The 21596-nt window shown below is 51.1% G+C and overlaps 12 protein-coding genes across 12 annotated transcripts; 5 read left to right on the forward strand and 7 right to left on the reverse strand.

Annotated features, from left to right (window-relative positions):
- Window positions 1–98: 98 nt before the first annotated feature.
- Window positions 99–1719, reverse strand: BDV14DRAFT_185556 (uncharacterized protein). Its single transcript, XM_073770682.1, has 3 exons — window positions 1465–1719; window positions 836–1392; window positions 99–677 (listed from the first exon to the last, which is right to left on the reverse strand). Exons 1-3 carry the CDS (start codon window positions 1513–1515, stop codon window positions 131–133), a joined length of 1155 nt encoding a protein of 384 aa, XP_073621954.1. The 5' UTR covers window positions 1516–1719; the 3' UTR covers window positions 99–130.
- A 153-nt stretch (window positions 1720–1872) lies between these two features.
- Window positions 1873–3211, forward strand: BDV14DRAFT_19092 (60S ribosomal protein eL6). The gene is made up of 3 exons (XM_073771416.1): window positions 1873–2084; window positions 2355–2690; window positions 2798–3211. The coding sequence occupies exons 1-3, from the start codon at window positions 1977–1979 to the stop codon at window positions 2945–2947; spliced, it is 594 nt and encodes a 197-aa protein (XP_073621955.1). The 5' UTR covers window positions 1873–1976; the 3' UTR covers window positions 2948–3211.
- Window positions 3212–3712: 501 nt separating this feature from the next.
- BDV14DRAFT_194127 (uncharacterized protein) lies at window positions 3713–4657 on the reverse strand (the record flags this gene model as incomplete). Its single annotated transcript, XM_073771883.1, has 1 exon — window positions 3713–4657. The coding sequence occupies one exon, from the start codon at window positions 4655–4657 to the stop codon at window positions 3713–3715; it is 945 nt and encodes a 314-aa protein (XP_073621956.1).
- Window positions 4658–4901: 244 nt separating this feature from the next.
- On the reverse strand, window positions 4902–6543 carry ksrA (3-dehydrosphinganine reductase). Its single transcript, XM_073771431.1, has 3 exons — window positions 6294–6543; window positions 6101–6232; window positions 4902–6049 (listed from the first exon to the last, which is right to left on the reverse strand). The coding sequence occupies exons 1-3, from the start codon at window positions 6435–6437 to the stop codon at window positions 5207–5209; spliced, it is 1119 nt and encodes a 372-aa protein (XP_073621957.1). The 5' UTR covers window positions 6438–6543; the 3' UTR covers window positions 4902–5206.
- A 231-nt stretch (window positions 6544–6774) lies between these two features.
- On the forward strand, window positions 6775–8985 carry BDV14DRAFT_185560 (something about silencing 10 family protein). The gene is made up of 2 exons (XM_073770683.1): window positions 6775–7006; window positions 7063–8985. Exons 1-2 carry the CDS (start codon window positions 6823–6825, stop codon window positions 8793–8795), a joined length of 1917 nt encoding a protein of 638 aa, XP_073621958.1. The 5' UTR covers window positions 6775–6822; the 3' UTR covers window positions 8796–8985.
- Window positions 8931–12816, reverse strand: BDV14DRAFT_207153 (MutS family protein MSH5). The gene is made up of 17 exons (XM_073775085.1): window positions 12425–12816; window positions 12285–12374; window positions 11858–12233; window positions 11411–11807; window positions 11274–11351; window positions 11188–11223; window positions 10761–11115; window positions 10606–10702; window positions 10473–10562; window positions 10233–10422; window positions 10150–10184; window positions 10011–10092; window positions 9831–9942; window positions 9571–9775; window positions 9469–9507; window positions 9262–9400; window positions 8931–9192 (listed from the first exon to the last, which is right to left on the reverse strand). Exons 1-17 carry the CDS (start codon window positions 12774–12776, stop codon window positions 9067–9069), a joined length of 2799 nt encoding a protein of 932 aa, XP_073621959.1. The 5' UTR covers window positions 12777–12816; the 3' UTR covers window positions 8931–9066.
- A 135-nt stretch (window positions 12817–12951) lies between these two features.
- On the reverse strand, window positions 12952–15645 carry hsp78 (chaperone ATPase HSP78). The gene has a single exon (XM_073770684.1). It carries the CDS (start codon window positions 15545–15547, stop codon window positions 13148–13150), a length of 2400 nt encoding a protein of 799 aa, XP_073621960.1. The 5' UTR covers window positions 15548–15645; the 3' UTR covers window positions 12952–13147.
- A 258-nt stretch (window positions 15646–15903) lies between these two features.
- On the forward strand, window positions 15904–17403 carry BDV14DRAFT_207157 (translation elongation factor 1 subunit beta; the record flags this gene model as incomplete). Its single annotated transcript, XM_073775086.1, has 5 exons — window positions 15904–15943; window positions 16002–16041; window positions 16300–16676; window positions 16728–16936; window positions 16986–17403. The coding sequence occupies 5 exons, from the start codon at window positions 15904–15906 to the stop codon at window positions 17004–17006; spliced, it is 687 nt and encodes a 228-aa protein (XP_073621961.1). The 3' UTR covers window positions 17007–17403.
- Window positions 17404–17601: 198 nt separating this feature from the next.
- Window positions 17602–18176, forward strand: BDV14DRAFT_206088 (membrane magnesium transporter family protein; the record flags this gene model as incomplete). Its single annotated transcript, XM_073774845.1, has 3 exons — window positions 17602–17657; window positions 17804–18038; window positions 18123–18176. The coding sequence occupies 3 exons, from the start codon at window positions 17602–17604 to the stop codon at window positions 18174–18176; spliced, it is 345 nt and encodes a 114-aa protein (XP_073621962.1).
- A 393-nt stretch (window positions 18177–18569) lies between these two features.
- On the reverse strand, window positions 18570–19532 carry BDV14DRAFT_19192 (uncharacterized protein). Its single transcript, XM_073771563.1, has 2 exons — window positions 19396–19532; window positions 18570–19342 (listed from the first exon to the last, which is right to left on the reverse strand). Exons 1-2 carry the CDS (start codon window positions 19402–19404, stop codon window positions 18695–18697), a joined length of 657 nt encoding a protein of 218 aa, XP_073621963.1. The 5' UTR covers window positions 19405–19532; the 3' UTR covers window positions 18570–18694.
- On the reverse strand, window positions 19533–19956 carry BDV14DRAFT_19191 (uncharacterized protein). The gene has a single exon (XM_073771560.1). It carries the CDS (start codon window positions 19886–19888, stop codon window positions 19661–19663), a length of 228 nt encoding a protein of 75 aa, XP_073621964.1. The 5' UTR covers window positions 19889–19956; the 3' UTR covers window positions 19533–19660.
- A 596-nt stretch (window positions 19957–20552) lies between these two features.
- On the forward strand, window positions 20553–21548 carry BDV14DRAFT_185568 (putative GPI anchored protein). The gene is made up of 2 exons (XM_073770685.1): window positions 20553–20739; window positions 20796–21548. Exons 1-2 carry the CDS (start codon window positions 20668–20670, stop codon window positions 21258–21260), a joined length of 537 nt encoding a protein of 178 aa, XP_073621965.1. The 5' UTR covers window positions 20553–20667; the 3' UTR covers window positions 21261–21548.
- The last annotated feature ends 48 nt before the right edge of the window (window positions 21549–21596 follow it).

Raw genomic sequence — 21596 nt, forward strand, 5'->3', positions numbered from 1 at the left:
GGGTTCGGAACTCAACATGTAGAACGAAATATGAGCGACGTACTCCTGCAACCTGCAAATCTGAGACCTGTGTATAAATATAAAAATTATAATTTAAACATCGCGCGCGTGCATATTGTAGGACTATCTTCTAGTCGGTCTCCATACGGTTTCCTTTAGCTGAATCCTTTACATGATCCCGAACGCCCTGGACAAATGCCTTCATCGCATCACCACCACCAAGCGGGACACCGCCTCGACGCATAAACCCTCCGTTCTCGACAGGAACATTCAATGCTTCGCTAATGGTAGGAAGCCCTCCGTCTCTAATAGCCACGGTCAAGCTTGCAAGACTCTGGGTGAACTGGGGCGAGTGTAGAACCTTCCTGAGAACGTTCTTCTTCTGTGACAGATTGAGGGCGCTGAGGACTTCTTGTGCGGTCTCGGGACGGCGATTGGCAGCTGACGGATCTTCCATTTGCAAAGCCAGAACGAGTAGCTCTTGGGGTAGGTACTTCAAGAGGTTGTCAACCCCTGCGGTATCCAGAATCTCCAGATAAGGAAGCGTAGTCGACGGAGACAGGAGATCTTGCAGTGTAGTGAACGGTTGCTCAGCTGCCTGAGACTGGTTGCCTCCTCCCAACGATTTCAGAAAGTCCTGAACCACGCTCGAAGGGTTGGAGGAGTCGTGTTGAGCACTGCCAGGAAATAACCAGTCAGCTTACGTTCATCGAATACAAATGCACAGCAAAAACAACTCATATTGTAAAGGGTAAGTCTACCCCTACGGCGAGAAGCTCGAACGGAGGACATGATACCCGTAATCAAAAAATGTCGAGATATGTACCTAACTTACGCTCTGCCGCCGTCTGCGCCACCTTCTCTTGATCCTTGACCTTCTTCTCTTACATCACCACCAGTTGCATCCGCTCCTGCACCGCCGCCACTACCCCGGTGAGGGTGGTTTGGGTCATGGTCGACGCCTTCAACATCCTCCATTGTCTCGTCATCATCGCCGTTGGATGGACCCTTGGGAAGGTTGGCGATCTCTGTCTCTACATCTACCTCCTCGCCTTGCAGTAAACTGTTGACAATCTCTCCCAGCCTAAGATCCCGCGCACTCCAGTAACTCGGGTCGGCGTCGTCGGATTGAGATTTGGATTGCAGCCAGAAGAGATAACGCTGGGAGCTCGAAGAGAATTTGAGAACGTAGATGCGGCCGTTTGTAGGCTTTCCATTGGGGCGGTACGGGATAAATTGTCCGTCAGAAGGAACCATGACCAAGTCCAGGTCAGGCTCGGTGTGGGGAGCGCTTCTTGGGCGCCAGCAGAAGTGAATCAGATCATCTTCGGAGTAGAGGTAGATGTAACCTGGAGTTTGTTGAGGTTTGGCCTGGACATCCGATGACTGGGTCTAGAATCCAGGAATATGGAATCAGCTTTGGAGCTCTGGTGAGCCATGTTGTCGGGCACAAGCAACACTTACCTCGAGGTCACAGATGCCCGCCTTGAACGTAATGATCGGCGTCATCGACATGTTGCGGAGAAGAGGTAAAGAATATAGTATGGCCTTTTTGTGTGAGATAAGAGGTTTCGGTGTATGAGTGGGTGAGACAAGCTGGAGAGAAAGGTTGGTTGTGGCAGAACAAGCTTGCAGATACGTCAGCACGGAAGCTCCAGAAGGTCTCGAGTGTTTTGGCTCGGGGAAGCTCAAATGCGCTTGCAGTTATGGTTGTAACTGGCGACCGTAGACGCTTTCAAGCCTCAGGCAACTACTGCTGTGGCGACACCTTCGGTCCCGTGACCCCATTATCAGTTGGACCCCAATCGGCACTAGCGCCTTTCGGCTAAGTGATAGGGCTTGCGTTCCCACAAACCTTACCACTCCGCCTTTGGACAGCGAGTAGTTGCCCGTCACACACCGATTCCAACAACCACCCGCCAGTCGACAACCCCCCCCCTTTTCTTTTCAGGTCTTCTTCGTCATCAACAGTCAGAATGTCGGACGTTGGCACGACGAAGCAGTTCGGAAAGGCCCAGAGGCTTGTGCCGTCCCAGAAGGCCCAGAAATGGTACCCTGTGGATGACGAGTCGCAGCCCAAGAAGGTCAGTAACTATACACGCCGTGCAAGACGAATGCAATTGTCGGAGGATATACGGAGGATGCGGTTTCATGTGGACGAATGCGAAGGTTGCGCCGAATCGATTGAATGTGCGACAAGATATATGTGCTAGGAGGACCACCGGGAATTTTACCGACCGAACATGAAGTTTATATTGAAACCGCATTCTCCGGATTCTCTCAGCGACAAGAAGATACGCATTCAAGATGCTTTGGAATCAGGGTTCTGACATGGTTTTCTTCTGCACAAACAGGTCCGCAAGGCTATCCGTCCCACCAAGGTCCGCGAGAGCCTCCAGCCCGGTACTATCCTCATCCTCCTTGCCGGTCGCTTCCGTGGCAAGCGCGTCGTCCTTCTCAAGCACCTCGACCAGGGTGTCCTCCTTGTTACCGGTCCCTTCAAGATCAACGGTGTCCCCCTCCGCCGTGTGAACGCTCGTTACGTTATCGCCACCAGCAAGCGCATCGACATCGGCAGCGTCGACAGCCAGACCCTCGAGAAGGTCTCCGCCGCTGGCTACTTCACCAAGGAGAAGAAGAACGAGAAGAAGACTGAGGAGGCTTTCTTCAAGCAGGGAGAGAAGCCCGAGGTACGTTTTTGGAACCGGCTGGACGGACGGGACCACGCAGTCTATGCGCGGTGATCGTCCGCCCGATACTGGAAGCCAGACACTAACATACAATTCACCAACAGAAGAAGAAGGTTGCCAGCGCCCGTGCCAGCGACCAGAAGGCCATCGACCAGTCCATCCTGGCCAGCGTCAAGAAGGAGAACTTCCTCGGCAGCTACCTCGCCACTTCCTTCAGCCTCCGAAACGGCGACAAGCCCCACGAAATGAAGTGGTAGACGTGTCGACGCGGCGGCCGCGGGTTCGGTAGTTCTTGTGGAGGAAACTTTGTGTGAGGGCGGCTAGATGCAAACTGGCGCTTCCACTCCGCGTGTTATATATCCTGTGGGGTGGGTGTCGCAATTATTCGCAGCGCAAGTGGGAGGAACGGCTTTGTTCATACGGGAAAATATGTACCTCGATTTCGTCCAGGCGCAGTACCGGCGAGTCGAGCAGTGTGTATCCTTTCGGCGGACAAGTTTCTTTCAGTCAGCGTGGCTGGTTTGCACTCTCCATGTCTAATGAGCCGTGTGAGCAGAAAAGAAAAGAAAAAAATTCATGATCACCTTTTCCAGCTGTTACGTTTCTTTCTTCTCTAAAAGAGGGCTGGGAGTTCCTATTACATGTTTAGTATGATACTCTTTTTTTCTCAAACTCCAGGTCAAGTTCCAGATTCAGATCGATTCCCCATATTGTGGTTCCTCCCTTGACTCTCAGGTCATCAACTCCACTTCTACCATCACCCCGGCCTACTCTACGCCTGCCCAATGCGACTCAACGTCTTGAAGCTACGAACTATACCCGTGTCTTGCGTCAACTCTATTCATTTGAACCTTGATGTTATTCAAATTATTTATCCTCGTCTTGTCTATGGACAAAATATCAGACCCGAAAACACCCAAACGCCACACCAGCACCAATACACTTCGCTAACCCAAGCCAAACGATCAACATCCACCTAACTCCTCAACACCTGCCACGGATCTGCTTCCCACTCAACTCGTTTACCTCTTCACACTCCCATTCCTCCCATTCGCATCCCCATACCCATTCGCATCCCCATACCCATTCCCCCCAGCACCAGCACCACCATCCCCCCCAGTCCCAACAACCAAATCAATCAACCCCCACCTCCCAAAATTCCCCCTCCCACCACCAACAAGATGCCCCTCCATCCGCCGCGCCGTCGCAGAAAGCACAAAGCTCGGAAGCACATAGTACCCCGAGAACACAAAGCACTCTTCAACAGATATAAGCACCGTGTAGACGAGGAACGTAATCATGTGGAACCGCATAAAGAGCACGGGGAGGTACATCGGGATGAAGCCCAGGAGCATGTACGCGAGCGGGTGATCGTAGTGTGCTGTTAATGGAAAGGGTCCCGTGCGCTGGAGAGAGTGGTACCAGGTTTTATGGAGGTTGGCGATGAAGGAGAAGACTGGGAGACGCGAGTGCAGGATGAAGCGGTGGATTGTGTAGGAGAGGGCTTCGCGCAGGAGGAAGCCCCAGAAGAGTTGTTTTGTGATGTTCCAGGGCATTGGGATGGAGAGGGACATTTGGACGGCGGGTTTCAGGTTCGTTTTAAGGAGAAGTGTTTCGATGAGGAGTTGTGCGGTTAGGCTGAGGGTGAAGTTCAAGAGAGACCAGCCGGCGATTTTGAGTTCCTTGAGCGTGGGCTTGCTGCGTACGCTTCCTGTTGGGAGGCCAAATTCGCCGCGCTCTTTGAAGGAGGATGCTGTGCCTGGTGCGGCAAGGTCGAATGCGAGGAAGAGAAGCGACGGGAGAATGTAGAACACTAGACGCGCAAGCAGAGTGCCGAACAATTCGAGGCGCAGAGCGCTATGCGACATCACTAGTGTCGTCCATGTCATGTAGAAGAACAAGATGTTGATCCTTGTGCTGTAGGAAGATGCGGTAGGCAAGACGAAAAACACTGTGAGGAAATCCATGGTGAGCCAATGCGCAAGGTAGATGTATGAGAGCATCTTGAATAGAGGGCCCTTGGCTCCGGCTTATATATCTGGACCATGGACGAAACGTGCGCAGTTGAAAGAAAGCCCGTTCCATAGATCTCTCAAAGAGCGAAATGCGAGATCTAGATAAAAACAAAGAACATGGAACGACGTCACAGTACCAACCCAGCCGCCTTGGTGTTGACCAAAGACGTGGTGACCTCAATGCCGCATTCAAAGAATTACGATTGGACAGAGTGAATAGCGATATGCCGCACCCCTGTCAGAAGTATGCAGCAGAGGCTCGCTCATTGGACCAGTGTTATGGAACGATCGTCTCTAACGCGGCTTACTGTCGCAGAATTTGCCAAGAAATGGAACAACGGGAGGACAATAGTCACTGTATTGTCTATGTCTTAGGGTTAGGAAGGATATAAGAGAGTGATAATAATGAACAAAGAAGGCACTCAAGGGTATCTAAGCCATACACTGGACAACCAAACAGCTTTTGGAAAGAAATCAAATCAGTTCACACAGACCATTGCCCTAAGCCGAACTCGACGCGGGAACACCGTTCTTCTGCCCCCAATTAAAGGCCTGTCTCCGAAGGTCGGGAACAACTTGCAAAAATACCAAGTTGCTAAGCCAGCCAGTAAAAGTGTCACGGAACCAAGAGTTTCTTGGACTGGGTCCGAGTGCAGCACCCTTCATCATGTTGCCGACAAACATGGTGGTGATGAGGTATTCACCACGCTCAATGGCTTGAATGGCAATCTTGGCGACCTCCTTGGGTGTCTGGGGCTTGTCAGCAGACTCGAGCTGCTTGGTGAGGGCAGGCTTGATCTGCTGCTCATTGTCGAAGCCAGGGCTGAGGATGCCCATGGGGAAGACGGTGTGAATCTTGACGTCGGCAGGGGTAGCCCGGGCACGTTCCTTGGAGGCACGAGATCCGTTGTAGACTTCGATTTCCTGGTTCAATGTATCCGAAAGGGAGCGCATGGCAGCCTTGGCTGGCGAGTATGGAGCATAGCCAGCAATGGGCACGAAAGCCAGGGTGGAACAGGTGAAGATGAGATGACGGCGGGGCAACGGTCTTTGGTGGCTGGGGTTGATGGGAACCAACCACTTCTTCAAGATGGCATGTGCTGTGTTTGCCGCGGTCCAGTAGACGGTGTCCATCTGGTCCTTGAGCGTCTGCATGGGGGTCTCGATGAAGTATCCAGGAGTACAGTATCCAGCGCAGCACCAAACGATATCTGGGGGCATGCCGTCGTTCCACTCGGTGACCTCGGTCATGATGCGTTCGCATTCTTCGGGTTTCGTGAGATCGGCACTGATTCGGTGGAATCTCTGCTTGCTGCCGGAGGTAGAATTGGTAACAGCGCAGCCCTAATAGAAATCAGTAACGTCGACCGAGAGGCAGACACTGAGCAAGCATACCTTGACCGCTTCCAAGGCCTCATCGAGCTTCTGAAGCGTGCGAGCGACGATGACAACGTTGGCTCCCTTCTCAGCAAGCTGGCAGGCCACTGCCTTGCCCATACCCTCCGAGCCACCGGTGATCACCACGGTCTACAGAGACAATCCGTGAGCAAAGTCCAAGTCAAACCCAACAAGACAGGAGGCAACTTACCCGACCCTCCACGATGAACTGGTTGTCATTTCCAAGGCCAAGCATCTTGACGAGTGTATAGATGAATAGTACACCGAGAACAGCGGATATCCCCAAGGCCGTGGGTGAAGTGTCGTAAATGATAGGTGGTAACGATGGATGCATGAGGGAAGAAGAGAGGGAGAAGAGAGAGAAATGTTATGAGGAATTGAGTCGAGGTGCTTGCTGCAGCTGCGGAGGTCTGGTCGTGGTTTCCTTTCTTGATACTTTTTGGCGGATGGAGAAGGAGCACCGCGCGACAGCACCTGCGAAATAGCGGAGCTCTCGTTACCCGTGATACAATATTACAGTACGCTTGCTACCTTATCTCGGTAACTAACTGTACCGCTTTGCGGGCGGCGTAACAAGGCATGTGATCACTACCGCCTTCGGTCTAAAGCTCTTCGGGCGGTGAAGTCCTGCCCAAGATTTTTTTGCGGAGTTTATCAATTTTTTGGCTGCACGCCGCTCGTTCGGAGATACCACAGCTTTTTGTCTCACAGAGTCAGCCATGGGTAAGAAAAGAAAGGCTGGCGGTCGCCCAGCAGCCAACAAGGCCGAAAAGGAGGAACCATACAAGTTCGACATTGAGGAAAGATTCGACGACTCCGAAGATGAGTTCCAGGCTGGTCGAGACCGTATTTTGCTGGACGAAGCGCCAGATGCGAAGAGACGGCGCAAACTTGCAGAGGATGGTATGTCAGCAGAACATATCATTATTTGCCAACATTACTGACATGGTGTTCTGCAGAGGAAGCACTTCAATTATCAGACGAGGAGATTTTAGGATACGAGTCGCCCGACGATGAAGACTTAGATGATGACGTTGATGGAGCCAACTACGATGACGATGACGATGAAGAGCAATTCACATCGAAACCCAAGGCGAAGCGAGGTGGAAGTCCGTCCGAGGATGAGGAGGAAGGTCTTGCTGCTTGGGGCTCTTCGAGAAAAGACTTCTACAATGCCGATCAAATCGAAACAGAAGCCGATGCTCTCGAGGAAGAAGAAGAGGCTAAGCGACTTCAACAGAAGCATCTCCAGGAGATTAATGAAGAGGACTTCGGTTTCGACGAGACGGAGTGGGTCGAGACCGGCAAGGACGAGAAGAAGGATGACACTGGTGCGGTGACTGAAGTTCTGCCGCAGTTGGAGATCACAGATGACATGAGCTCTGAGGAGAAACTCAAAATTTTGAAGTCGAGATACCCCGAGTTTGAGCCTTTGTCGAAAGATTTTATGGACCTTCAACCCGCCTACAACGCTCTCAAAGAAGCCGCGAGCGGCGTCAACCCTACCGTTACCGAAGACGACTCGGATTATGCCCCGGTCGAAGTTATCAAGTTCCGTGCTCTATCGGCTTACCTCGGTGCGATCAGCATGTACTTTATGCTTCTGACATCTGCCAGCGACAACTCAGACACCCCTACAACATTATCACCAGCAACCCTACGGTCACATCCAGTCATGGACTCACTCGTCAAGTTTCGCAAATACTGGGAAACCGTCAAGGACCTCACTGCACCTGAGAAGCAGCCTCAAGAAGAAGTCGAAGAATACATTGAAAGCGAAATGGAGATCGACGTCCCCGAGGTCGCCGCACCCAAGAGAGAAAAGAAGAAGAAACTCACGAAAGCCCAACGCGCCGCAGAAGCCGCAAAGGCCGAAGCCGAAGCCCGTCGCGCCAAGAAACTCGCAGATACAGAAGCCAGCTTCGCGAACCTCTCGAGCCTCGTCACAGAACCGAGCCGGAAACGCACCAGCAAGAGCAAGAAGACAAAGACACCTGCCAAGGACGAAGACGATTCCGACTTTGGCGACGAGGACGCTCTCACAGCCAAGGAAGCCGAGGAGAAAGCTAAGCAGAAGCGCTCTCTCCGCTTCTACACTTCTCAAATCGCTCAGAAGTCCAACAAGCGTACCGCTGCTGGTCGCGATGCAGGTGGTGACACGGATATTCCTTACCGTGAGCGTCTGAAGGACCGCCAGGCTCGCCTTAACGCAGAGGCCGAGAAGCGCGGTCGCTCGAAGGCCCAGGGCGCTGAGGAACTCGGCGGCGACAGTGACGACGAAGACCGCCGCGTCGCGAAGGAGCTCCGCAAGGGCGAGAAATCCGGATCTGACGACGACGATTACTACGATATGGTCGCTGCCCGCACCAACAAGCGCAAGTCAGACAAGAAGGCTCTCGCTGATGCTCAGGCCGCCGCTGCCCGTGAGGGCGGCTACGTCGAGGTCCAAGAGGAGATCGGCCCCGACGGAAAACGAGCCATCTCGTACCAGATCGAGAAGAACAAGGGTCTTGCCCCTAAGCGCAACAAGCTCAACCGTAACCCGCGTGTTAAGAAGAGGATGCGCTTCGAGGAGAAGAAGAAGAAGCTTGGTAGCGTTCGCCAGGTCTACAAGGGTGGTGAGGGCCGCGGCGGCTACGGTGGTGAACTTACTGGTATTAAGAAGAACTTGGTTAAGAGTGTCAAGCTCTAGCCGCTCATCTTCTTTCAATTGTGCTTCTTGTCAGTTGGGTACATATGGTACTGCTAGGCGTTCAATCAGTGTGGTTAAAAATCGGATTCATGTGTATATAGAACTTCATGATACAACCTTTTGCCCTTGTTCAAACAAACATGGCTTCGCTCATGGTCCTAAAGTTATAATAATCACTGGGTAGTACGGTAAAAAAAATAAGATGAAGAACCCTGCACCCTCAACCAACTACCTTATTTGACCGGGGTTGGTCGACTTCACCTTCAGATATTTATTCCCGCACCTGCCCTTCCGCATCCTCAGCATCACCAATCCCCTCGAACAACTCCTTGAGCACCCTCCTCACATCACACTCACCTTCCAAATCCAAACTCAAAAAGCGTCTCGCTAGCTCATCCTGAACCAAATATCAGCCAACAAGCCAAATAAACCTCGCCAGAAGAACAAGAAAAAGGTATGGCCATACCGCGTCCTGCAAAGCCTTCATCTCCTCCGCACTCAGCACCGCGCAAGCCGCGATTAAGTTTTCCCCTCGAGCAGATAGTGTCACAAGCTCATTCGCACGGTCGACGATGGCTTGATTGATTCCGTTGAGGGCGGCGCAGCTTTTGCTCCTTAGTATGTAGGTAGCCCCAAAAATCAAGGCAGGAATGACAACGGGAAAGCAACGTACATCGTCCCGAAACTCTTCGTGCTTCGACCTAGACGGAAACTTCCAGGAATTTAATCAGTACAGCCCACCCATTCTCAAATCGAAGCTGTCAGAAGAATTTACTTGTAAAGATACGTAATCTGCTCATCAGCAGCCAGCTGCGCATCCTCGCAGACCCGCACTTCCATATGGCCCAGTTGCAACCGCGGTCTCAAACGAAGGAACTCATTTTCGAGTATTTCGTGGAAGTGCGTTGCGGCTATAACTTTCGGTGCGTCGTCGAAACTGAGAAGGTATTCGAGGATGCCGACTGCTAGGCCGATGCCGTCTTCACTGAGAGTTAGATATGGGATATATCTAAAAGGGCAAAGGAAAGGTCGCACCATTCTCGCTGGTCCCTTTGCCGAACTCGTCAACTAGAAGTAGGCTGCGGTCTGTTAGGTGCTTCAAGTCGAAGGATATTTGTTGTAGGTCGTTCATGAAGGTGCTCTGGATCTGGAGGCTTGTGAGTAGAGGTATTGATTTGGGGTCGGGGAGGTTAGGGTTGTGGACTGTTCTCGTACCTGGGAGACGCTATCTTGGGAGTTCGACTTGACTAATATTTTGTCGACAATTCCGATCTCTGCGCTCTTTGCGGGGACGAAGCTATGAACTTTCATTAGACTGTTCATATACGGCCTAGCGATAGTAATATTGGCATACCTCCCTGTTTGTGCCAGGTACACTATCAGAGCGACCTCGGTTTTGTCAGACTAGGCGTCAGTCCAGTCGCTCGGCTTACTCACTTGCTTCATGTAGACACTCTTCCCCGAGTAATTTGGACCCGTCATCAATAGCATGCTAGGGCTTGAACCGGTCCGTAGAGCATCTGGCGCACGCCGGGAATAATCTGTCGATTGGTCTTCTAGCTGACCACCAACCAAGAAGGTATCGTTGGGTACGTAAGTAGAAACGGTCATTTCTTGTAGGATATGGCTTGGAAAAGCTTTAGCATTGGTAGGTTTCAAGGTAGGAGGTGTTTTCACCGGCCTTCCTTAATATTGATAACATTGTCTTCCACCATTCTGGGGCGCACAAGGTTGTAGCAGGTTACTGCTTGGGTCATTGCGAGGAGGCTAAACCGTTACGGCTATTCTCGACAAGCAGTTGGAAGCTTACCTGTCTAGTTCGCCGCAAACATCAGATGCCTCTATGAGGACCTTCTCAAATTGGAGAACCCGTTGAGCCAGATCGTAAACTATCTCGATCTCTTTTTCTGCGATTAGACACAGCGTTAGTAAATCCATTCAGCATGAAGGTCAGACAACACATGCCACATATCAGCCCATAAATATCCCCTAGCTTCTCATCCATCTCCCTCATTCTAAAATCCTTGAAGTATGCTCTGTTCTCCGTCACGAATATTAGCTCCCACCCGCCATCAGAGCCATCGTACGCTGCATCACCCGCGTTAGTAAGAGGTATAGCTATATTAAACCCTAGCTGTGGAAAGTAGATGACGTTCACGTCGATGTCAAAGCTTGCTGGGATAGTCGTTGCGATTTCCACGGCGACTTGCTTTAATAGGCTGTTTAGGCCATCGTAACTGTCTTTCATTCTATCGAGTTCTCGATCTAGGCCTGACTTGACAACGGCTCGGCCTTGCTCGTCTGAGCTGTCGATGTCGACCTGAAGTTATTAATGAGTATAGTAGTTGCCAGATGCAAAATCGCTTACTATCTCCTGGATCATCCTTCCAACTTGATATAGCTGAGCTGCTTCAAGGGCACGAAGTGCCTAATCGCTTATGAGCACACTCAGATTCGGCTAACGGATTCACTACCTACCTTATTGTTCAGAGCCAACCCATGCCCGCCAGCAGTTTCCCTGAGTGCATCATGCACATCAATGCCATAGAATGCGAACTGCCAAATTAGCGAAGTTTTCCTTTTCAACAAGCTCACAGTTTCTTTGTCGGACCTACCGCTAGAAGAGTAGCCCAGACGGTAGCCTTGAAACCAGTAACCTTGCCACTTCCAGTGCTTATTCCCTTCTGAAGATTGATCATTACAGGGCGAAGATTCTTGACGTGCTTCAAGCCCTTTATCATTTTGTTCATGGAATTGTAATTGTCTGCTTTAAGGTGTACGCCGATAAATTCATGCCGTTCCCGGATAACGTCAAGTTGGACAGAAGGCCGGAGAAAGATCTGTCGTAGCCGTTGTTTTCCTTGAGGGGTGCATGCGAAAAGTTGGAATAAGCCGTAGATTGAGAGCCCCTCCTTTGATGATGAACGCTTTCCTGAGCCCTGGTTGACCATGCTGGGGTGGGACTCGGATTCTATGATCTGGAGTGCCGTTAGGGTTCTGGAGTTGACGAACCTGGCAATAGTCAGTTCAGCTCTGATCCCACAAAGAGAGCCTAAGCTCACATTGTTCCGTCCAGGGTAGACAGCTCGAATGAGGCCACCTGGTACAGCCCGGTGTCCGCGCCTCCAGAGACCAGGTCCGACGATCTTCGCCGTTGGAGATAGGTAAGGATAGCACCAGCGCAACCAAGCGTCACCTTGTTCTCAAGATCGAGAGAGCTTCCCATGTGCAGATGCCTGCCTTCTTCTAGCGTAAAGTCCAGATGTTCTGTATCCAGCTGGTCTGTGTCGACGAGCCCGTTATGCGGCACCAGGAACCTGAAGCGCTCTTCATGTTTGGACGAGATATCTAACGCAACCAGCTTGTTCTTCGCATTCGAGGGATTGAACTCTTGGGATGGTCTGACATCGAGCTGGTAGGGAAGGTAGGGTCGGGTGCCTAATACAACATACAATCAGCATTGGAGACATATTGCAAGTGTTCACTCACCCTTCTCCTGCTCTCCCTGCTGTGCATCGCGACTGAAGTAATCGACTCTCGTCGAAGTCAAGAGTATCGTCGGCTTGATTTGAAGAACCACTAACACAACTCATTCAGCAAGTGATTGAAAAGAAGGATATGCAACATACAAGTGTCGATTATCTCGTCGTTAGATTGCCTGATGTCTCCCATCAAATATAGCTTTTTCTCTTGAGCAGAATAGTAGCAACAGCCCACTGTCCCGGCATCCTTTATGTCGATGGCCGCTATAATCTGATCGAACTCGTCGTCTGCAGAAGGTTCAATTAAACCAACGTTTCGTGCTTGCTCAACAACGCTGCTGGAACGTATCTCTCTTGCTCTTGAAGCATGTCGGGAGCCGTTTGATGGGAAGAACGAAGAGGGAGGACTGCGTTGGGTTGAGAACGAGGCATTTGGATGACCACTCTCCGAGGCTTGAAAGCGATATGCGCTTGGCTGTCTTCTAGATGCTCGATCCATTACCTCAATGGTACGACAATAGACGGACTTTTGAGAAGATTTGCACAAGATAGGTCAATATGGGATTGATTCGCTTGGATTGGAGAGAATTTCTAGAGACGGGGACATGATACCTAGTAGCTATAGATCACATGGTACGGTGCTCTCTATTTAGGATATGATTCTTATTTTGGTCATTCGGTTGTATCAAGGTAATTAGATTCAAAGTCTTTATACTATACAAGAGATGGGATGATAGTGTACAAATATTAAATATAATACAAAACGCTAAATACCAGCCGGAATACCAGACCATCGTCTATCGTTTATCATATAAAAATTAACGCCGGTAAATGAATCAATGAACACCAAAAGATTGCGTCAAAACCACACTAAGTCTGTTCACTCTCTCCAAGCGCTGTAACGTCAGCTGTAACGTCAAGTCCATCTTTGTTGGCATTTAAGGTAACGCGAGCAGTCTGTCCGGACGTGACCTCTCCGCGGATGATCTTGTCTGCCAGACGGTTGCCGATTTCTTTCGAGATCAAACGGTTGAGCGGTCGAGCACCGAATCTTGGATCGTAGCCCTTTTCGCAGAGCCAGTCTTTAATCTCATCATCGACCTCGAGGGTCATGCGTCGGTCATCGAGTCTCGCTTGTAGCTCCTTGATTCTAATATCAACAATGTCCCTCAAAGCATCACGGGAAAGCCTCTTGAAGAGAATGAACTCGTCGATACGGTTGAGAAACTCCGGAGCGTAGTTCTCCTGGACGACATCCATGACAGACTTCTTGATCTCAGGGGTAAGCTCTCCGTCACTAGAGGCCATAGAGGAGTGGACTGGATCAGCGCCAGTCAGAATGCTAGCCCCAAGATTGGATGTGAGCACAATGAGAGTGTTCCGGAAGTCGACTTTGTGGCCCTGTGCATCCGTGAGGAAACCCTCATCCAGGACCTGAAGTAGGAGAGCGGAAATATCGCGGTGTGCTTTCTCGAATTCGTCGAACAAGAGAACCGCGTATGGCTTCCGCCTCACAGCTTCAGTGAGCTGACCGGCATCGTCGTAGCCAACGTACCCAGCAGGGGAGCCAATTAAGCGACTGATGGTATGCTTTTCTTGGAACTCACTCATGTCGAAACGAACAACCGCAGACTCAGTCGAGAACAAGAACTCGGCCATCTTCTTGCAGAGCTCGGTCTTACCAACGCCGGTAGGTCCAAGGAACATAAAAGAGGCAAGCGGGCGGTTCTCTCCACTGAGCCCAGCTCTTTGCATGCGGACTGCATTGGCAACAGCAGAAAGCGCCTCATCCTGACCACGAACAGACTTTCGAAGGGTGTCTTCCATGTGAATCAACTTCTCGACCTCTCCGGCCATCAGCTTGCTGACAGGGATTCCGGTGGTGCGGGAAACAACGGCACCAATGTCATCAGGTGTGACTGAGTCGTGGATGAGGTTCTTCGATGCGTCCGGTTGGTCTTCGCCTTCCTTTGGCAGCTTCTCTTCCAAAGCTGGGATTCTGGAGTATCGCAGTTCTCCTGCTTTGGCAAAGTCGCCTTCTCTTTGTGCCTGCTCCAACTCGAATCGTGCCCGTTCAAGTTCTTCTTTCGTACGCTTGAGGTTCTCAATCTCAGCCTTCTCCTTCTCCCAGACCTCCGTCAATTTTCCGGCTTCCTCCTGCTTGGCCTTCAAATCTTCTGAGAGCTTCTCGCGTCGTTCGCGACTGCTGATGTCAGTTTCCTTGCGAAGAGATTCGAGTTCGATTTGGATTGTTGTAATGTCGCGGTCCAACTCTCGGATCACATCAGGCTTTGACTCCTGCTGCAATCGAAGAGCTGAAGCTGCTTCATCGACAAGATCAATCGCTTTATCGGGCAAGAACCGGTCAGTGATGTACCGGTTGCTGTAAGTTGCTGCCGCGACTAATGCGCCATCGGTGATGCGCACACCGTGGTGGACTTCATACTTGTCCTTAATACCACGAAGAATGGAAATAGTAGAGGCTACTGAAGGCTCTCCAACTTGGATGGGCTGGAATCTTCGTGCCAGCGCAACGTCCTTTTCGATCAATCGGTATTCGTTCAATGTCGTCGCACCACAGCATTGAAGTTCGCCTCGGGAAAGCGCCGGCTTCAACAAGTTGCTCGCATCGATGCTACCTTCTGCCTTTCCAAGGCCAAGAAGTGTGTGAAGTTCGTCAATGAAGAGGATGACACCGCCTTGGGCATCCTCGACTTCTTTGAGAACAGACTTGAGTCGCTCTTCAAAGTCGCCCCTAAACTTTGCTCCAGCAATGAGTGAGCCAAGATCCAAAGCGACAACTCGTTTCCCCTTAATGCTCTCTGGCACATCGCCTTGCACAATTCGTTGAGCTAGTCCTTCCAGAACAGCTGTCTTTCCAGTACCGGCGGCTCCAATGAGGACAGGGTTGTTCTTTGTACGTCGCGATAGGACCTGGATTGTTCGATGAATCTCTGCATCTCTTCCTATAACCGGGTCCAATTTGCCCGCCTTCGCTTTCTCCGTGAGGTCGACACCGTACTGTTCTAACGCTGCCTTCTCAGGCTCGCCGCCCAAGTTCATACGGTGCGTTCCACCGGGTGGGTGCGGTCGTCCACTGGCATAATTTCGAATGGATACGCTTACTGGGGGTGCAGTTATACTGGACGAAGGTAACCTTGCGCGAGGTAGGTGTCGTAAAGGTGTCGGAGGTCGCAACGGTCGGATTGAAGATGTGAGTGTTGGTGTTCGCAGCAATCGATTGCGGCTCAGCTGCAACCGGGAAGCCATGCTGAGGATATGTCGCGAAAGACGAGTTTCTAGGGCAGGGGTCTAGCAATTCAGCATCGCAGCTGTGCCGGTATAGGCCTTTAATATCCGGATTCTTGAAATCATCGCGAGGCTTCTCGAAAGCTCCACCAGAGCGGCGAAGCTGAGTGGCGGAAGCTCGAATCCAGGGAACCCGCTGGGCAGCCAAGCTCCGTCACCCTCAAGATCACGTGTAGTTGGGTGCCGCCAAAAATTTCACTAGACCCGTCCGCAAATTTACTTGACCACCTTTCCCCTCCTATTTTCTTCCTCTTAAAAACCTCTTTCTCCCCCCAACACCACACTTTCTGTTCTTCATAATCACATCATATTTCACAATGGGTTTCATCGACTTCGTCTCTGACGCCGGCCTCTCTGGTATGTTTGCCATTGTTTTCTTTTCCCCCTTTTTCAGTCACTAATCCTTACCCCTCAGTTGCCAACACCTTCTTTCAGTCTCGCAGCTACGTCGTTGGGTAAGCTACACCACCTATAGACTTTCATATGCTGTTTCCTTTACCCCTTTGCCCTGTTCTTTGCGAGCTTCCTTGTTTGTATGATGAAAAAAAATTGGTCCGTGTTTATGAGGCGGCTTAAGACCCCGCTGCATGACTAGACAACAATGCGAGTATTCGCGCTTCTGATTACTTGGATGACTTTCGTTTTTGCTTTACTTGATCCATGCTCAGTCCACACTATAATTCACTGTTGCATCTGACTGACATGATCAAAAGCACCTCTCCTTCTCAGGCCGATGTCGTGAGCTTCAAGGCTTTCTCTGGCGCTCCTGACGCCGAGAAGTACCCCCACGTTGCCCGGTGGTACAAGCACATTGCCTCCTACGAGGCCGAGTTCGGCAGCCTGCCCGGTGATGCCTCTAAGGAGTTCACTGCCTACGGCCCCGAGGGTGCTGAGCTCCCCACCAACCCCAAGGACAAGCCCGCTGATGACGACGACGACATGGACCTCTTCGGCTCTGACGACGAGGAGGAGGACCCTGAGGTCGTGAAGGAGCGTGAGGCTCGTCTTGCTGAGTACAAGAAGAAGAAGGAGGCCAAGGGCCCCAAGCCCGCCGCCAAGTCCATCGTTACCCTTGAAGTTAAGCCTTGGGGTGAGTCAAACCGCAATTTTCTTTGATTGGTTGTATACTAACCTAATATAGACGATGAGACCAACCTTCAGGAGTTGGAGGCCAACGTCCGTGCTATTGAGAAGGACGGTCTCGTCTGGGGTGCCTCTAAGTTCGTCGCTGTCGGTTTCGGTATCAAGAAGCTCCAGATCAACCTTGTCGTTGAGGACGAAAAGATCTCCGTCGACGAGCTCCAGCAGGAGATCGAGGAGGACGAGGACCACGTCCAGTCCACCGATGTCGTGAGTTCAGCTGCTCCTGTGTTATATGACCACACTAACCCCCCTCCAGGCTGCTATGCAGAAGCTGTAAACGGAATGACTTAATGAAGATAAATTGAGTGATGATGACTTGATGGTGTCAAGGAAAATATAGTGTCATGAACTTGAATGCCTAGAATGTGACCGGGGAAACCCGGTTGTTTATGAATAAAATAAACAAATTATACCCAACATCTATCTGTTTTGTATGCTGAGTTGCCTTGATGCGTGCAATGTATCTACGAAGCGTTTGCGAAGTAAACAATGTCCAAAGAGTAAAGAGACACCTGTTTGATGCCTTAATTCTCAAGACCTTGCATAACCGGCGAAGACAAGATATATATTCCGGAGGCCTCGAGATCCGGTCATTGTAGACTATACGATACGAGCCAAGTGCTACCGCACATAAAAATGTACGTTCTACTAGCCATTATACAAGTTTCGCGAGCCACCTAGATGTCATTAAAATAAGCACCCAAATAGCTCTATTACGACCTATAGACAAATAGTGACTTCCTGATAGTAATTGCGAAGACCAATCACGTGATTACCCAATATGGCCTAGCCCCTCACCCCCGAGCTTCAACACCGGAACTTTGGAGTCGACTTAGAGAACATCAAAAGCTCACCTTTGCTACACATCCACGATGGCTTTCCTCACACGCCTAATCACAATCTTCGGGCTTGTCCTGCTTGCTCATGCGTAAGCTAACCCCTTCGTCTCGCCATTTCACCTAGCAACCTACGCTCCGTCTCTATCCCACGCCTACCTACACCCAGTCTCCAGACCATGGAATCGTCCAGACGTCCCAACTAAAGATCAGATATGCTAACAAACTCCAAAAACAGCGGCTACTCAGCCCACGAACACACCGTCCTCGCAGCCTCGACATCAACCGCCCTCCCCGCAGACATTGTCGTCGAAGCCCTCGTATCGCTTGTCATCGTCTCAACGGGACTCGTCCTCGGCGCGGAGAAACTGAAGCCTGTTAGTTGGAGCGAGTGGGCGAGGGAGGCTGAGTTGCAGGGGGATCGCAATCCTTATGCGCGGTTGGAGGAGCGGTATGGGTTTTGGGATCCTAAGGTTTGTTTTATTTGGATACGTTTTCCCCTGCATTTGCGTTTGTGGGTGGAATTGGGTAGAACACGAGGCTAACTGGGTGCATAGGCGAAGCGGAAGGAGTTCGCGGATTGGATGCGTCAGGAGCCGGTGAAGGCTTGAGTGAGCGGCGACGCTTTAGAGAGCTTGTGCGGTCTTTTGCGGCGTGGGGATACATATGCCAGGGCATGATTAATCGTATGGAGCTTCGAAAAACAAATCCTACCGGGAGACGAAACTCGAGAGCACCGACTCTTCTTGCACTTTCTTTCGTCACGATCCCACAGCCCGCCCGTCTGCTGCAGTCCAAATGTGTACCTAGGACGGAAACCAGAGCAGGCTTGCTCCTTGAACCCTTGATCGCAAGGCATAACGCTTGGTGCCCTTTCATCAACCCGGACCCAGAATTTAGGGGAACAAGGGTGTCAACAATTGATCCTACAATGCGATATACCCTCCGATTCCAAGGCTCGGCCCCGAGCCGGAACCCGCGCGCAATAAGACGATGACATAGGCCATGAATCAACAGTTTACGAAGTTCCAATCTCCCTAATCCCAGCAAGCCCCGAAGCTTCGAACCTCAAAAAGAGTATCTTTCACAATAATAAACCCGACTAAAAGGAGACATCCCCGTCCAATATTCATTTCACACCCATGTCTAGCCCGTCCGTAGCTCTGCCATAGCCGATTGGCCACAGATCACGCATGAAGCAAGCTACATTTGCATCCCTATTTCGCGTTGACGGGAGCTCTGAGCTGCTGAGCAGAGCACGCCACCCCACATCTGGTCCTTGTAGCAATAATACGAGCGCCGCTGCGCCAGGAGCCCAGGACATTGGCCACTGCCAGACAGGGTAGGAAAAATAGCAGCCTTGGTTTTTCAAAGTCCGAATGCGCCACTGCCATCTCCCTTGCGTGGCGGTATCGAAATCCTTAATATTTGATATTTGGGCTTGGGGTGACACGAGAGGAACGGCAGGAACAACGAAAAAGAAATCTAGACTAGGCCCGGGCACGCACATGGTACAGCGAGTTATTGAATGGAGGGCGTGGCCAAGGCTAAGGTCAAGGCTGCTGGCTGCCCCTATCATCTCTGCATGGATGCAGCATGCTGTTCTGTACGCCCAGGCTGTACGAGGTCGAGGTACCTTACAGGACCGAAGGGGGAACTGATATGCGGCGTTCGCTTTTCCTGCAAGCACAGTGCACTCTGTATTTGGAGAAATTGTCCTCGAGGGAAAAGAGAAACTGCTAATCCCGCCTTTGGGCCTTAAGCCTTGAGCCAGTGGCTAAGTCTAGACCTTAGACATGTCTCGGGATAAAGAGGGGTGGCTACGTATACATGAAACATAACATTCCAGTTGGCGGTGTCAGTAAGTGGCAGCTGGGAGCATGGAAATTGGGCTCGAACTTCGAATTCAGTCGGGAGAGAATTGCTTGTTGGAAACTTGGAATTCAGTTGCCTCCAATTTTATGATGGCGAGAAAGTTGAATCCGAGCAACCTCGTTACTCGGTGGTTCCATTTTGTAGACAAGACAGTTCATATGACTAGGACAGTCGTAAGGCCTTACGCAAGTAGAATCGATCAAGAGGCTGAACGGGTCGATCAGTTAAGTGCGGGCCAATGGCGGGTTTTCAAATTGGTGCGATGGTGTCTTGCTTTGTTAGGTGCTTTAGCTTGAAGAGTTGGGCTTGGAGTCTTGGGACTTGGGAGATTCGGAGTAAAGGACGGAGAGTTGCTGTATTTTGAATGTATTTGCCTGAGCGGCGATGTCAAGGCAAGGCGATGAAGACAGATTTTCCAGACGCAAAATGAACAAAACAAAGACAGCATGAAATTACTCAATGAATACTGTCCAGCAGGCTAAAACGAAGGCGAAGTGTTTGCCTGTGTTGTGTTGTGTAGTAGTGTACAGTCAAGTCAGACAGCGACGCGACGCCCACCCAAAAATAGCACTGAGCATACGCAAACCCCCTCGGCTGCACCGAACTCCCTTCACACGACAGGACTCGACTACTGGAATGGTGAGATCGTCTTCTCACTGCCATGACCTTGTGATTGCCATTTGCTAAGCATACGATTCACAGCAGGCAGGTGTTCGATCGGATTCCCACCTGTTTTGGTGGCTGCACAGCCAGCCTGCCAGGGCTCAGACTGTGCGTCCACCACTCAGATCGACGAGTCCAGACCTCTAGGCAAATCAGAGGGAGGCATTTGTGAATTCCGATCATGCCAGAAGCGGGCCTGAGATCCATTCATCCAGTGAGCAATAATGTGGAGATTGCCACTAGGAGGGCAGTTGCATTTGCAGGCAGGGCTGATCTTCACTGGCTAGACAACGCTTGTTTTACTACTGCGATCCCGTTTGCTATTTTCGGGTCTGCACCTGTCACTCACCAGCGAATCTTGCGTAATTATGGCTGGCCGTGGCCGAGCGAGTCTGCAGGCGCAGAGTAATATAAAAGCGATGTCGTTCCCGGGGCTGGGATGTCTTGGTTTCTACATCCCCATATCATCTTGATCTTGATTACTTGTTGGATTCGTTCCTTCTGCGTCTACATCTTCAACTCAGAACAGTCAATCGTTTAGTCTTCCTACAACACAACATTAAAATGCGTTACTCCATCCTTCTCGTTGCTTTCTCGGCCCTCGCCGCCGCTCAGCAGGCCTCTTCTGAGCCTGTGGTAAGTTGATCTCATCTCATCTGAAGTGTCGTGAGCACGATCTGACAGTCACACAGGACTCAGTCGCTACCACCACCGAGACCGCTGCTATTGAGACTTCCACCGAGACCGCCATTGAGTCTCCCTCTGAGACTGCCGTCGAGACCTCAACCGACTCTGAGACCCCCGGTGGCCCCGAGACTCCTGTCTCTCCCAGCGAGACCGCTGCTACCACCACCGCCTCTCAGCCTCTCATCCCCACCGGCAGCAGCCCTTCGAACCCCGTCGTCGGCTCCTCTAGCTTCGCAAGCAGCCCCAGCCCTACCAGTAGCACCCGCACCTCGACCTCCACCTCGAGCGAAGACTCCACCTCCACAAGGACTCAGACCGAGACCGAGACATCCTCTGCCTCACCGACCTCCGACAGCGACGACGCTGAGGAGACTGGTGGCGACGGTGACAACGGTGCTGCCGGTCTCGCTGCTTCCGGCCCTCTCCTTGGAGTCGGTCTCGCTGGCGCCCTCCTCGCTGGTCTCATCTAAGCGGATGGCATTCTTACCCCAGATTGTCTCCACCGGACGATCTGGCTAAGATCGCGTTCGGCTCTTAGCCTCTTTTCCTTTTCATACTTAAAAAGGGGGAACTCGATACACGTAATGAAGAATATGGATATGCTTTGATTCTTTTTTCAAACTCTACGGAGTGCTTGCATTTTGCTGGGAAGCCTTACATTCGACATTGTTGATGTTTGCCTGACAACAAACCATGACAACGGCGCATATAGAATTATTTTAATAATCATAATACCAGAACATTGATATTGCGTTCAACAAGTGCTTGATTTTTACAGCCTCGTAATTTTTCAACTCGTACAAGAT

The sequence above is a fragment of the Aspergillus stella-maris genome (genome assembly GCF_047715825.1).
Source record: "Aspergillus stella-maris strain CBS 113639 unplaced genomic scaffold BDV14scaffold_118, whole genome shotgun sequence".
Lineage (NCBI taxonomy): Eukaryota > Fungi > Ascomycota > Eurotiomycetes > Eurotiales > Aspergillaceae > Aspergillus > Aspergillus stella-maris.